The sequence below is a fragment of the Alnus glutinosa genome, chromosome 9, assembly GCF_958979055.1.
Source record: "Alnus glutinosa chromosome 9, dhAlnGlut1.1, whole genome shotgun sequence".
In the NCBI taxonomy this organism is placed as follows: domain Eukaryota; kingdom Viridiplantae; phylum Streptophyta; class Magnoliopsida; order Fagales; family Betulaceae; genus Alnus; species Alnus glutinosa.
In genome coordinates this window covers 5,361,868-5,375,603 of record NC_084894.1, presented here as the reverse complement: position 1 = coordinate 5,375,603, position 13,736 = coordinate 5,361,868, and the positions used below count along the sequence as shown (strand labels likewise).

The window sequence follows — 13,736 nt, the reverse complement described above, 5'->3', positions numbered from 1 at the left end:
CTCTAGCCCCACACACCTCATAGAGGGGACGGTAAGGGTGGAGATCCACTCCACATAGGAAAAAAGGGTGACCGAACTCCTTTCAAGGGTTACCCACTTCTAAACCGACCGTAGGGAGTGGTCGAAATCATCCTTAAGACAAACGGGGTGTCCGAGCCAAACCTAAAGGTCATTTTGCTATTTGGGAAGAGGTGGTTCGGCCACCCTTTTTTATTTATTTATTGTTTTGAGAATTTTTATTTTTATTTTTATTTATTTTTATTTTTTTTAAGTAGGCATATCGTCACGTGGCATTTTTTTTTGATTGGTTTCTTGTGAATTTTTTATTTTTTTAAAAATTTGTTAAACCACGTGGAAAGAAGGTATTTAACCAAAACCAAACAACAGGAAATTTGCCATGAGAAGGCAACCGTGAGAACGAAGACCGGCCGGCAATTTCTAACACCGTTTCGGTTTCTCCATCGCAGGTAAGCAGAGATCTCCTTTTGTCTTTCACTGCAATCTCCGCTCTTCATTGCTAACTTCGATGGATTCGTTATTTATTTTTTTTATAATCGAATTCGAAATAAAAAGGAGTTACAGAAGTATCATTTGTAGCTCTAGGTAAGGTGATCCTTAAAGAGACTCAACATCATATAGCTGAGCAATTTTGTTATATTTGTTTGCTTTTGGCTGCCAATAAAATGGTATCACTTCCATTGCTTTCAATTCTCAATTCTCAACTCTAAGTTTATCTTTTTGTGCTAGAAGTCCCCCCTTTCGTGCATCAGCCTTGCTGGTCTTGTATTAGCCAATGTTTCATAGTTGCAATGAGGTCTTCTATAAAGTGATGGATGATGATGAAATTACATGAGATTGAAGTTATTAAATTGATTTAATTGTAACTATTAAGCACAGGTGAAATGTTATCTTGTCATCATCAGGTCTAGGAGTCCAGTCATACTGAAATTTATTTTCATCTTTCTTTTTAGCTTTGATAAGATTCTGGGGTTGGTCTTTGTACTGGAAGTGAGCAATGACCCTTGGATTGGTATTAACTGGAGCCGTATGGCCAAACCGATAGGTTTGTAGGTGGAATCCGGCCACCGACCCTGAATCAACCATCCTATGAAGGTGAACCGCAGCTTGGCTGGTTGGTTGTGCTGGGCTTAGGCCAATCACCTGGGATTCAACTTCTACAGCAGAGTCAAACACCCCAAAACCTCTGCCAACTCCTCCTGACAAACTATGCCCTGTTATAACAACTGCTTCAGCCTCAGGTGGTTTGCCACGCAATTCTTTTGCGCCTTCATTATCTGCTTCACGTCCAAGAGACTACAAACCCTTGTCAAGATCTTTGGACTGTTCCCCAACCTAGACCGCCTTGCCTCATTGATCGGCCACCCAATGTGGCTCATGCACTGCCTCTTTTCTAGCATCAACCCTATTGCCTTCAACACACACCTGCCATAGTTGCTTGTGTCATTGGAAGGGTTAAGGGTAGGGTCAGCTGTGGGGGTGGGGGAGGGGTTGGTATTGCCAAACCACAGGGGCCTGTTCGAAGGAAAAAATCCCTACCGATGTCAACCTGTTGCTTGTTGCTTGGAATCCTTCGGGGTTGGGTGGGTTGATTACTCACCCGAAATCCATACTTCCAAGTCCTTCTTAGTGTTTCTAGCAAATATTCTTCAATTTTTAACTCCTTTAATTGTATCTGTAAATACAGGAATACATTATTAAGCATTGAGGAAATTATACTTACATTCCTTATGGTTAGCCCTTAAAGCATCAATCCTCTATCGCGGTTTAGTTTGTGATACTTATACCCCTTGTGCCTGTCTCTGTCACATTTTTGCAGTTAAAAACACACCGTATTTTATCCATATGATATGCACATGATGCTTCTGTTTCCTAGTTGACAAAAATAACCTTGCTGAGGTCCTTTGAATGTGAATACCCATCCTATCTCATCCATAGTTGCCATTGTAAGGGATGGAAAGGGGATACTGTCTATTTTTGTGTTTATCTTATGAACATTGAGGTGCAGAAGTCACAAAAAAAGAAAAAAAGGAAGGCATCGGTGGGTTTGGAATTGCATAACTCGGTGATGGTTTGGCTATGCATAGTGGTGGGTGATAGTGCACGCCAATGGCCACTTGAGAATGTATTGGAGAGGGTGAAGGTGTGTAACCATTGGTGTGGCTGATGGCCTCAATTTGTGTCAACCTAGGCATTGTATTACCCAACCCCGTCTCATTTTCCCTCCTTCCTTGCTTTTAAAAATTATAAATAAAAATAATAATTAACAATACAGGGGCACTTGTAGAAGAGGTAAAAAGGGGAAGGGGTTAGGAAACATGACGACATCATGTAATGGGTATGGTCCAATTTTGTCTATTTGCGGATTTCTACTGGGGATATGTGGTAAAATGGGTTTTATTGAAATTGTATTGGGAATACTTGGAATTGGAATTTATTGGAGACTTTCAAGGTGGCTAGATGTTTGGGAACAAGAAGAATCTTGATTCTATTTGTTACAATGTTTGGGTTTTTCAAAAACAAATCAGATTTTATCTTACTTTTTCTAATATTATCTCAGAAAATCAGACTATCCAAACATCTTTTTCAACTTTATGTGCTTCTGAATTCGCGCACTAAATTATAGTTGAATTCAGATTTCAAAAAATCGAACACCCAAACGTGCCATAAGGTTTCTTCTCTCTCTCTCTCTCTCTCAATCTTTTTCCAAGTATTTATGCGTTTGGGTATTGTTAACTCCATTTCTTCTTTACTTTTTTTACTTATGGTTTTTTATTCTCCTTTCTTTAGTTCAGTGGGTGATCTTTAAGGATCTTGACAGTTTTTGGGAGAAACTATATGGACTTTGTTGAGATGGAAGGGGTGGAGTATTGGAGGGAAAAAGATGTGTTGGTGGAAAAGGGTGCGTTTGTTAATGTATTTGTAGAGCCCTGTGCACCCACCCTGGGGTACCAGGGGGTTGCAAAAGGAGGTTAAGTGGGTTGAGTTCTCTCTCTCTCTCTTTCTCTCTGCTCTAGAGAATTAAAATGTTTGATTGCTTGCTGAGTTAGTGAGGATATTGTTCTAAATTCAATCTCATTTTAAAAGGCATATCTTTTACCTCCTTTGTTTGACCACATGGGTACAAGTATCACAAAAAAAAACCACAAGGGATGTCCGTGTTTTAAGGGCTTAGCCACAGGAGTTGTTGCTAGGTTTGTTTATCTTTTACATGTAATAAACAGAACATGTCAACATGGTTTGCTACATGTTTGAAAATTTTCAGGAATCAGGAATGTATTGTAAGGTATACCAGACTCGTAGTTGCAATGCTAAAGATAACGTAAAATACATGACATGGACGGGTGAGATGGATCGCTGTCTTACAGAGACACTTGTTGAGCAAGTGAGAAAGGGAAACAAGATAGATAGCACTTTCAAGCCTGCAGCATACAGAGCAGCACTTACAGCCTTACATGAAAATTTTGGGCTTGTTTTGACAAAAGAACATATTCGAAATCGGCTAAAAACGTGGAAGAAGCAGTTTGGGATTTTAAAGGAGCTCCTTGGTCATAAAGGATTTAAGTGGGACGAGACACGAAAGATGGTTATTGCAGATAATTCTGTATGGAATGCCTACATCCAGGTGCATTCATTCACTCTGATGCAATAATTATGCACTCGAGCAGGGTGATACTAAGTTCTTATTAATTGATCTTACTTTACCTGCAGGCACACCCTGATGCCAGGATTTTCCGATCAAAGTTCATTGAAAATTATGATGAGTTGTGCATTATCTTGGGCAATGATCAATCAGTAGAAAGCTGTTCTGATAATGATGCTGAAATTGATGAAGACTTGACAGTCAGCAAGGAGGGTGTGGATGCAGGCATTGTGTCTGAGATTCAGAGTGATGACAGGCATACAAAAAACTTAAGGTGGACAGAAGAAATGGATCGTTGCCTTGGTAAGATTCTTGTGGAGCAAGTGAGAAAGGGGTATAAAATAGACAATATTCTACAGCGCGAGGCATATGACAGGGCTGTTTTGGCTTTAAATGAAAAATTTGGGCCTAATTTGTCAAAAGAACACATTAGGAATCGCCTTAGAACTTGGAAGAAACAGTATGGGATCTTAAAGGAACTCCTTTCTAATCCTGATTTCAAATGGGATGAAATGCGGAAGATGATTGTTGCAAATGATTCAGTGTGGGATGACTATGTCAAGGTATGCCTAATTTTGATAAAACACTTCTAATTATGATATCTGTAGGACCTTTTAAGAAACATATCCAGATTGATTTGTTCAAATCTCATTTTGTAGTAGGCAGCAACATTTACTTTCGTGGATATAATGTTTTTGAATTATTATTATATTGCAGCAAACAATTGTGTATCAAATGACATATTTCAACTTATTAATTTTTTTTCTTAGAAGGAAAAACCAAACAAAGCATTAATTAAAAGCAAGATGTGTAGGTGGATCGACTCATCAACTCATTGAAATAGGATCTGCACAAGGAAAACCCCTTTCCGTTCGTTGTTTATTAAACAATTGAAGGGATGCTAGCAACATATGAAGAATTATGGAAAAGAGGCGAAACAAGCGTACTATGTCAAGAAACTCATCCATGTGGAAAAGACATAACTTTAAGTGCATAAATGTTTAATTCATTTCAGACATGCTTGAAAGAAAACATATACATTTCTTTGCAATATAATCAATTTCTAATGCAAAAGAAAACTGGTCTTGCATTTAGTTGCTTTTTGAATACTGTGAGAAATAAAGGATGTGAAGGCGTGAAGCCACAAAGAGAAGAAAGAAATTTAAAAGTATCTCATCACCTTCTAACTTCAAATTTATCATACAATTCATTCTAACTACTTATAACTTATGCAGTCATAAACAGTATAACCTTATTCCCTTTCAACTCAATTTCTTGATTATGCGGTATCAATATAAAAGGTCTATAAAAGTATTCTATACTTTGAACAGCCAAAAAAGAAAAAGAAAAAAACAAAAAAAGAGGTGAGTCTTATATCTGTGACACCCATCTGTCATAACCTAGTTGACATTCGATTTGAACATAGTCGGCCCTCCCACACTCATAGGAAGTCATATAATTTGAATGGCTGTAGAATAAAATAACCATCGTGCCACTTTGATGAAGTATTTCAAAATGGGAAGGAGACAACCCAATCAGACCATAGTGAAAGCCTTTAGGCAATTTAACCTACATACAGAAGTAACAGGACATGATAAAGATTCAAGTTTTTGAAATCCAAGTTTGAATCTGATTTTGCTGAAGTAGCAAGTCTCTTTCTACGGTTGAAGATCAGATGTGAATTTAGCTAGGATTCATGATGGTCACTCTCTTTTCCCTGAATAAATTTCAAGTATGTACTATGTTGCATTCAAATTAGATTCTTCCCCTCCTGTTTTAGTGCATAACTATGACCATATCATCTTGCTAAGTCCTCTAACTACCCTACAGATTCATCCTGATGCCAGGAGTTTCCGCAATAAATTTCTTCAGAACTACGATCAGTTGTGCATTATCTTTGGCAATTATAATGAGGCTGCAGAGGCTATTAATGCTTCCCCTATTCAATGTGGTGGGAAGGCAAAAGATCAAGGGAAGAGCACGAGGTGGACAAATGAAATGGACTGCTGCCTTGGCAAAGTTCTTGTTGAGCAAATAATACTCGGAAACAAAAATAAATTAGATAACAAATTCAAACCTGCTGCATATGAAGCAGCAGTATTGGCTATAAACAAAAGATTTCATCTTGATTTGACAAAGGACCACGTCAGGAACCGTCTGAAAACATGGAAGAAACAGTATGACATTCTGCAAGAAGTCTTGGATCAGAGCGACTTTGAATGGGATGAAAGACAGAAGATGGTAATTGCAGATGACTCTGCATGGAATAAATATATCAAGGTACTAACACACTTGACAGATTTGTTGTAATAGTATTTCCTAAAGAAAGTTTCGTGTTGATCTTTTCATCATGATGCTTACAGGGGGGAGTATTTTATTTTTGCCCCCTTTTTTGACAGATAAACCCTGATGCTAGGATAATTCAAGGACGAGTCATCAAAAACTACGAGGAGTTGTGTGTTATCATTGGTTGCATTGATCCACCTGAAATCTCCCTAAATATAGGAGAGGATAATTTGGATTTGGTTGCTCAGAATGAAGCTGTAGTTGCTGAGGAAACATACTACAATCAAAGTGATAATGCAAATGACAGAGGGAAGTACGTATCTTGGACAGACGAGATGGATCGATGCTTAACACAGTTGCTGGTCGAGCAAGTGATGCTGGGAAATAAGCTTGAGAAAAATTTTAAGCCTATAGCTTACACAGCTGCTCTTACAGTTTTAAATGACAAGTTTGGGTTGGACTTGACAAAGGAAAACATAAGAAACCGGTTGAAGACATGGAAGAAACAGTATGGACTTGTGGCGGAACTCCTCTCTCATTGTGGGTTTGAGTGGGATGAGAGATATAAGATGGTTGCCGCAAATGACTCTGATTGGAATGAATATATCGAGGTACTTAATTTGTTCCTTCAAATTGACTCAATGTTTCTGATGCTTTTCTTTTTTTCTTTTTTTTCTTTTTTCGATCATTTATGTTATGTTCCACCACTGTAGCTTGTTTGTGCAACTTCTGAAGATCATGACAAGTTCATTTTCCAGTCTCTAGGACACCACTGATAAAATGTTTTGGATGTAAAGGCTCTTCTCTGGAAATGCATCATGTCAACTATTGTAGGATGACCCTATTTTGTGTGTGTGTGTGTTTTTTTTAATAATATATTCATACGTTTACTTTTTCTTTTTTTGCTATCCCTTTTTGAAAATAAGTAAAGGAAAAAGTGGAACCTTCTTTTCCCCACTTGCAACCAAACACTTCATAGATTTTGTATTCTCTTTTCCATTTCTTTCTAAGTTGTGATTGGTGCACAACACAAGACACATGAGGTGGGACCCATGTGGTGGGTTCCACTCATGTGTCTTGTGTTGTGCAAAAATATTTTCCCTTTCTTAATTAACATGTATTCATTTCAGAGACATCCGGATGCAAGGCAATTGCGAGCCAGGTCTATTGAGAATTGGGATGAGTTACGGATGATCATTGGCAATGAGCAGCCTGGTGGACATTTGTCTGAAGCTGGTGCCAAACATGACAGCAATCCTCCTATCAACGAGGAAGACGATGTTGAAACTCCCGTAGGGATGTTTGCTAATGAAGAAATGTGGCATGATAATGCTAGTGATGGCATGCAAGGTTCATCTCAGCAGACAAGGGCTAGGCCTTCTTCATCCTCACATTCCAAACAACCATTGAAGAGGAGATGGTCAAGTGATATCATGTTAGAAATGATGAGTGCCATGGCTGCAGATATTGGTAGGATAGCCGATGCATTGACGGAAAATAATAAGAGTGTGTGCTTGGATGAGCTATTTGAAATGGTGCAGGCCATTCCTGGCTTTGATGATGATCTTATCATTGAGGCATGTGAATATCTTTCTTTTGACGAACGGAGGGCGATGATGTTCATGAAATTAAATGAGAGATTGAGAAGAAAGTGGGTGTTAAAACGTTTGCGTGGTTAGGGTCATTAGAGTACCCTGTTTTTTGTGCTCTTTTTGTGAATGGATTGAATATGAATAAAATATTCATTTTTCTTCTTTATTGGTTTACCAGTGGTGTTTGATATGAATTGAACTAGTGAGTTTTCTTGATTAGCATAAAATATTCATTTTTTCCCTGCTGTTTTATATTCCCTCCTTCTCCCACCATAGGTGGACACGCAAGGTCAGATTATTGTTGAAGCATGGGCATGTTTTCAATATATTCATGTATTTTGGGTTAAGCATGTACACGTTCTTTGGGGAATTAGATTTGTTTTTTTTTTTTTTTTTTTCACCAATAGACTTCCAGGTAAAAGTTGCGTGAAACAGTCACATTCATTTCATACCGGTTGATGTGTCATATTTTACGTACTTTATTTTTATTTTTTTAAGTAACTAATCACTTAAAATACATCATGTCTGGAAATATAAAAATACTGTGATAAATAAATAAAAAGAGTAACATTACTCAATGTTTAGGTCATATATTTTTTATTTATTTATTTATTTTGTATTTAGGAGTGAGATCTCGGAGTTTGACGCTTTGTTGCAGTTATCAAAAAGAAAACTACCACAGAGCGACAAAAACTATCACAGTGCAGAGAGCAAGACAAAGGCTCGTGTGTTGTGGAGGAGGGAAGCATGCTTTCCTCCTCCCATGGTGTTTTGGGTATTGGTTGTTAGAATTGAATAGGGTGTTTTCTTTCTAGGGCACTTGTCAGACCTTAGAGGACAATGTAGTATTTTCTCGTCCTATTCTGGAATGGAGAAGTAGATTTCTATCCATCACCTTCGAGCAAATATCCCGTTCAACACCTTCCTGGCCTCCTCCCTCCTTGGAAGTTTCGGTTTTCAGATTCTGCAAGGCGCTCCTACCCCAGATTCAATATCTACAGAAGTTTCTGGATGTTGAGTTTTTCAAACACAGATCTGTCCACTTCAGGAGGTTTTTTCGCCACAAGCACAATCCCACTGTGATCCGAGCCCCCTACATTCTGTTATGCCGCCACGAACTTCCAAATCCGGCAGATTTGTATTGTTGCGTGCATTACACGCGCTCGCGAGTAAATCTTACGCGCGGGCGCATGTCCCACACGTACCGACGAGTGCTCAGTGTAGAGTCGCGCATGCGGGTCCTCCTCCGCCTCCCACAGCTGATTCCGGCCTCCCGTCGAGCTTCTGGCGTTATCATTGTTCGTTTGTCTTGCTTCGGCAGTGCGCAGTCATCACGCAACAGCAGGTGTCCGATGAGCCGCCGGCTAGTGTTGTTGATTTTTTTTTTTTTTTTTTTTTTGTGTTTTTTTAGTGTTCTTATGCAGCCTGGTTTGTTTTTTTAGATTAAACTTGGTCTGTAAAAACTATTTTATAGCTCAGAATGTGTGTCCTCTCCTAGATCAAGCAGATGCTCATGTTAATGTAAATGCATCTTCTGTTGTCTAGGTTATTTTGTCGTAACTATGGTCAGTAATGGTTTGAGTCTGACTTTATCTGGATAGATGAAACTCTACCCCTTGTGTCTCTGATTTAATTTATTAAGGAATCTTTATAACCATTAACATTAGACCGTTTGATCTCTTTTATATATGTTTTGAAAGGGATCTTTGAATAAAAAGAAAAAAAGAAAAAGAAAAAAAAGTTTAGGTCCCATAACCAAAGCTCCTCTCCAGTTCTATCTCACACAAGTATTTTTCGAGTTTCCTTTCAATACCATTGCCCGTATGTGACTACCATAAACACACGCATATTACTAACGCCGATTTTCAGAACGCCAGAACCTTGTCTCCATTCTTCTATGTCCCACCACCAGGCACGCAAAACTCTCTCTCTAGTCTCAACATTCTCATGCAAATCTAAACAAACCCAAACCCACATTGTCTCTCTCTGTACTGACACCGCAACATGTACTCACTCCCACTCGAATCTCCTTACTCTCTGCTCCAACGCCCGATCTCTTCACCAAACCAAGCAAGCCCACGCCTCTGCGCTTCTCAACGCCTGGCTTCCCAACAGTGTCTCTCTCTGTGCCTCCCTCATGCTCAGCTACTCCACTTTCGGAGACCCCACTACCTCTCGCTGTCTATTCGAACAGACCGTTGAGCATTGCCGCACTGCCTTCCTGTGGAACACCCTTATTCGGGCTAACTCAATTGCTAAAGTGTATGATGGGTTCGAGCCTTATAATAGAATGGTTAGGACCGGTGTTCGGCCCGATGATCATACCTTCCCTTTTGTTCTCAAGGCGTGTTCGGACTTTTTGGAGGTCCGGAAGGGAATGGAGATTCATGGGATTGTGTTTAAGCTCGGGTTTGACATGGATGTCTTTGTTGGGAATACCCTCTTGTTGTTTTACGGTAATTGTGGAGATTTGGGAGATGCCAAGAAGGCGTTTGATGAAATGTCTGAAAGGGATGTCATATCGTGGAATACGATAATTGGGGTGCTTTCGGTTAATTTTTGTTATGTGGAGGCACTTGATCTTTTCAAAGAGATGAATTTTAGGTCTGGGTTCAGGCCAAATTTGGTAAGTGTTGTTAGTGTGTTGCCGGTTTGTACCGGGCTTGAAGATGCGGTCATGGTGAGTTGTATTCATTGTTATGTTGTGAAGGTTGGTCTGGATCGTCACGTGAATGTTAACAATACTCTGGTTGATGCGTATGGAAAATGTGGGGCTAAAAAAGCTTCTGAGCAAGTTTTCAGTGAAATGGTTGAGAGAAATGAGGTTTCTTGGAATGCGATTATCAGTAGTCTTTCTTTTACAAAGCATAATATTGACGCCTTGGAGATATTTAGGTTGATGATCGATGCAGGAGTTAAACCGAACTCTATCACCATTTCTAGTATGCTACCCGTGTTGGTTGAATTAGAACAATTTAAAGGAGGAAAGGAGATTCATGGGTTCAGTATGAGGATCGGTATTGAGTGTGATGTTTTTATTGCCAACTCACTGATCGATATGTATGCAAAATCAGGCCATACAACTGAGGCGTCTAATGTGTTTTATAAGATGGGTGAAAAGAATGTTGTATCTTGGAATGCCATGGTTGCTAATTATGCTCAAAACAGGCTTGAGTTGGCCGCCATAGGACTAATAGGACAAATGCAAGCTCATGGTCGAACTCCCAACTCTGTCACCTTCACAAATGTTCTTCCAGCTTGTGCACGACTGGGTTCTCTTCGTCCTGGAAAAGAAATCCATGCAAGGACAATTCGAATGGGATCTGCCAATGATATATTTGTTTCTAATGCTCTGACAGACATGTATGCAAAATGTGGGTACCTAAATCTTGCTCGAAATGTCTTTAACATCTCCCTTAGGGATGGAGTATCTTACAACATACTAATTGTGGGGTATTCTCAGACTAGTGATTGCTCAGAATCGCTGCGTTTGTTTTCAGAAATGAGGCTTACAGGTATGATGCATGATATTGTTTCCTTTGTGGGTGTTATATCAGCTTGTGCAAACCTAGCAGCAATGAAGCAAGGCAAAGAGATCCATGGATTATTAGTGAGAAAGCTTATTCATGCTCAGCTCTTCATTGCAAACTCTCTGTTGGACTTCTATATCAAATGTGGACGAATTGATATAGCTAGTAAGGTCTTTGACCAGATTCAGAAAAAAGATGTAGCCTCTTGGAATACTATGATTTTGGGTTACGGAATGCTAGGTGAGTTGGACACTGCTATCAATCTTTTTGAAGCAATGAGGGAATATGGTGGTGTAGAATATGATTCAATTTCGTATATTGCAGTTTTGTCAGCTTGTAGTCATGGAGGGCTCGTTGAGAAGGGAAATAAGTACTTTGAGGAGATGCAGACTCAAAATATTAAGCCAACGCAAATGCACTATGCTTGTATGGTTGATCTCCTTGGCCGGGCTGGCTTAATGGAAGAAGCAGTTGATCTTATTAAAGGCCTGCCTATTGTGCCGGATGCCAATGTCTGGGGGGCTTTGCTTGGGGCATGCCGAATCTATGGGAAAGTAGAGTTGGGGTGTTGGGCAGCAGAGCATCTGTTCAAGTTGAAGCCTCAGCACTGTGGGTACTACATTCTTCTTTCAAACATGTATGCAGAAGCCGGGAGATGGGAAGATGCAAACAGGGTCAGGGACCTGATGAAGTTGAGGGGAGTGAAGAAGAATCCTGGCTATAGTTGGGTTCAGATTCGTGACCAGGTGCATGCTTTTGTAGTTGGAGAGAGAATAGAGGGATTAGATTCAGATATTTGGCTTGCAGAATGCAGTTAATTTGTTTTTACATTTTAGATTCAGTTTGAGGGTTCACCTAAGAAGATGGTATATGGTGTAAATATTGGCTCTTTGGAATGACATCGAGAGACAAGTCCGGATAGTTAAGATAACCATCACCATATTTCTTAGCTAATTGGACTGGTTCACCTTCAACACTTCAATGTGGAGATGGATGCTAATAGTGAAGCTGTGGATGGAAGTGACATTCTACTTCTGAAGTGACAATGCAAATGAAAAAGAGAAGAACATAGCGTCAACAGGTGACTGATGCTTAAGAAAATTATGCTGCGACTTGTTGTTCATAAAAAAATAAAAAATAAAAAGTTTGTGCTGAGTTTAGCTTTAGAAAATTTCCAGGCTGCAGCTTATACATGCTGCTCTTACAGTTTCTAAATTATGAGTTTGAATTGGACTTGGCAAAGAAAAACATCAAAACCTGTTAAAAACATGGAAGAAACAGTGCGGACTTGAAACTCTCTCTCATAGTGGACTTGAGTGGGATAAGAGAGATATAAGAAGGTTGTTAAAGTATTATGGATGAAATGAGTACATTTAGCTTAGTTTCATCTTACGGTCAATTTAAGTGTTCAAAGAAAATTTTATATTGAATAACGTCTATGTGCTATAATAGTAGTGTAGTGTGCAATTACTCAGACATGTAGGTGAACTCACGATCCAGTTTCTTGGACATCACAAATAAAAATGATTTGTGCAATAGCAACAAAGCCAGATTTGATCTCTGTTTTGCTGGAAAAAGGATCTTGTCTACAAACATGGAACATATGATTTTTGTTGTTCTGAATTAATACTGAAATGTACTCCTATAAGCTAAAGATAAATTCTGGGAGGCCTATAACTGCCACTGTATATGTTCATAGTGATTTGTGCAATAGCAGCAAAGCCAGATTTGATCTCTGTTTTGTTGAAGCTTGTAAGTAATTTTTCTCGGGTTGCTTCCAAACACATTTTAATATTTATGACCATTGCAGGTTAGTTAGATGAGTTAGTATGTGAACCCTTGCAAAACACAATGCATGCTTTCCTTTCAACATTGGAAAGCTTGCAGAAATTGCGGTGAAAAGATATTGGCTGCTGAAGAACTGAGCGATAATATGCTAGTGATAACATTCAAGCTTCATCTCAGCAGACAAGGGCCTGTCCATGATTTCACTCCAAACAACTATGACATGTCGTTTGAAAAAAGATTCATCTCATCTTAAGAAAAATGTGGTTCAATTCTTGAAATATTGTTTGTCTGTCAGGGTGCATGGGATGTTACTTGATACCGCCATCATCTAATCAAACTTAAAAATTCCTGCCAATTGAAAAAAGAATGAATTAAAAACTTTTTCTTAGAAACATTCAAATTTTTTATGACATGGAATTCCTACAATTTGAATCATCAATATTGTTACAAAAGATTCCAACAATGTCCAACTATTACAAATGAGAAATGCTTGGTTGTACACTCTCATCCCACTCTTATCCCACCCTTGTGTACTTGGACCAATAATGTGAGAGATAGTAGAGAGAGTATAGTGGGACCCTATTTTTTTAACAACATTATTGGTCCACGTAGACAAGGGTGGGATAGGAGTGGGATAAGAGTGTACAACCAAGCATTTCTCATTACAAATTATTTAAATGCTTGTGTAGGTGAGGATAGATAAAATGTTGAATAGCATTTTTCTTGTTCTATTTATCTCTTGGAGGATAATTTGTTGTCTTTGAATACAAACTTGTGTTTCTTTTATATGGTAATTGTTTGGACTAAAACGGAGCTTGGGGGGTTGCCGGTAGGGGCATGGCCCCCCTCCCAATTCATTTGAAAAAAAAAAATATCAAG

The 13,736-nt window shown here is 38.9% G+C and overlaps 2 protein-coding genes across 3 annotated transcripts; both read left to right on the top strand.

Annotated features, from left to right (window-relative positions):
• The first annotated feature begins 411 nt into the window (after positions 1 to 411).
• LOC133878031 (uncharacterized) lies at positions 412 to 7,713 on the top strand. Its single transcript, XM_062316511.1, has 6 exons — positions 412 to 467; positions 3,284 to 3,643; positions 3,730 to 4,224; positions 5,492 to 5,941; positions 6,061 to 6,558; positions 7,078 to 7,713. The coding sequence occupies exons 2-6, from the start codon at positions 3,293 to 3,295 to the stop codon at positions 7,624 to 7,626; spliced, it is 2,343 nt and encodes a 780-aa protein (XP_062172495.1). The 5' UTR covers positions 412 to 467; positions 3,284 to 3,292; the 3' UTR covers positions 7,627 to 7,713.
• A 1,607-nt stretch (positions 7,714 to 9,320) lies between these two features.
• Positions 9,321 to 12,518, top strand: LOC133878440 (pentatricopeptide repeat-containing protein At4g14170-like). Of its 2 annotated transcripts, XM_062316997.1 has the most exons (2): positions 9,321 to 11,309; positions 11,394 to 12,518. In XM_062316997.1, the coding sequence occupies exons 1-2, from the start codon at positions 9,437 to 9,439 to the stop codon at positions 11,885 to 11,887; spliced, it is 2,367 nt and encodes a 788-aa protein (XP_062172981.1). In that variant the 5' UTR covers positions 9,321 to 9,436; the 3' UTR covers positions 11,888 to 12,518. The 2 variants fall into 2 exon arrangements, with proteins under 2 accessions (XP_062172981.1, XP_062172980.1); XM_062316996.1 differs by having other exon boundaries at positions 9,322 to 12,518.
• The last annotated feature ends 1,218 nt before the right edge of the window (positions 12,519 to 13,736 follow it).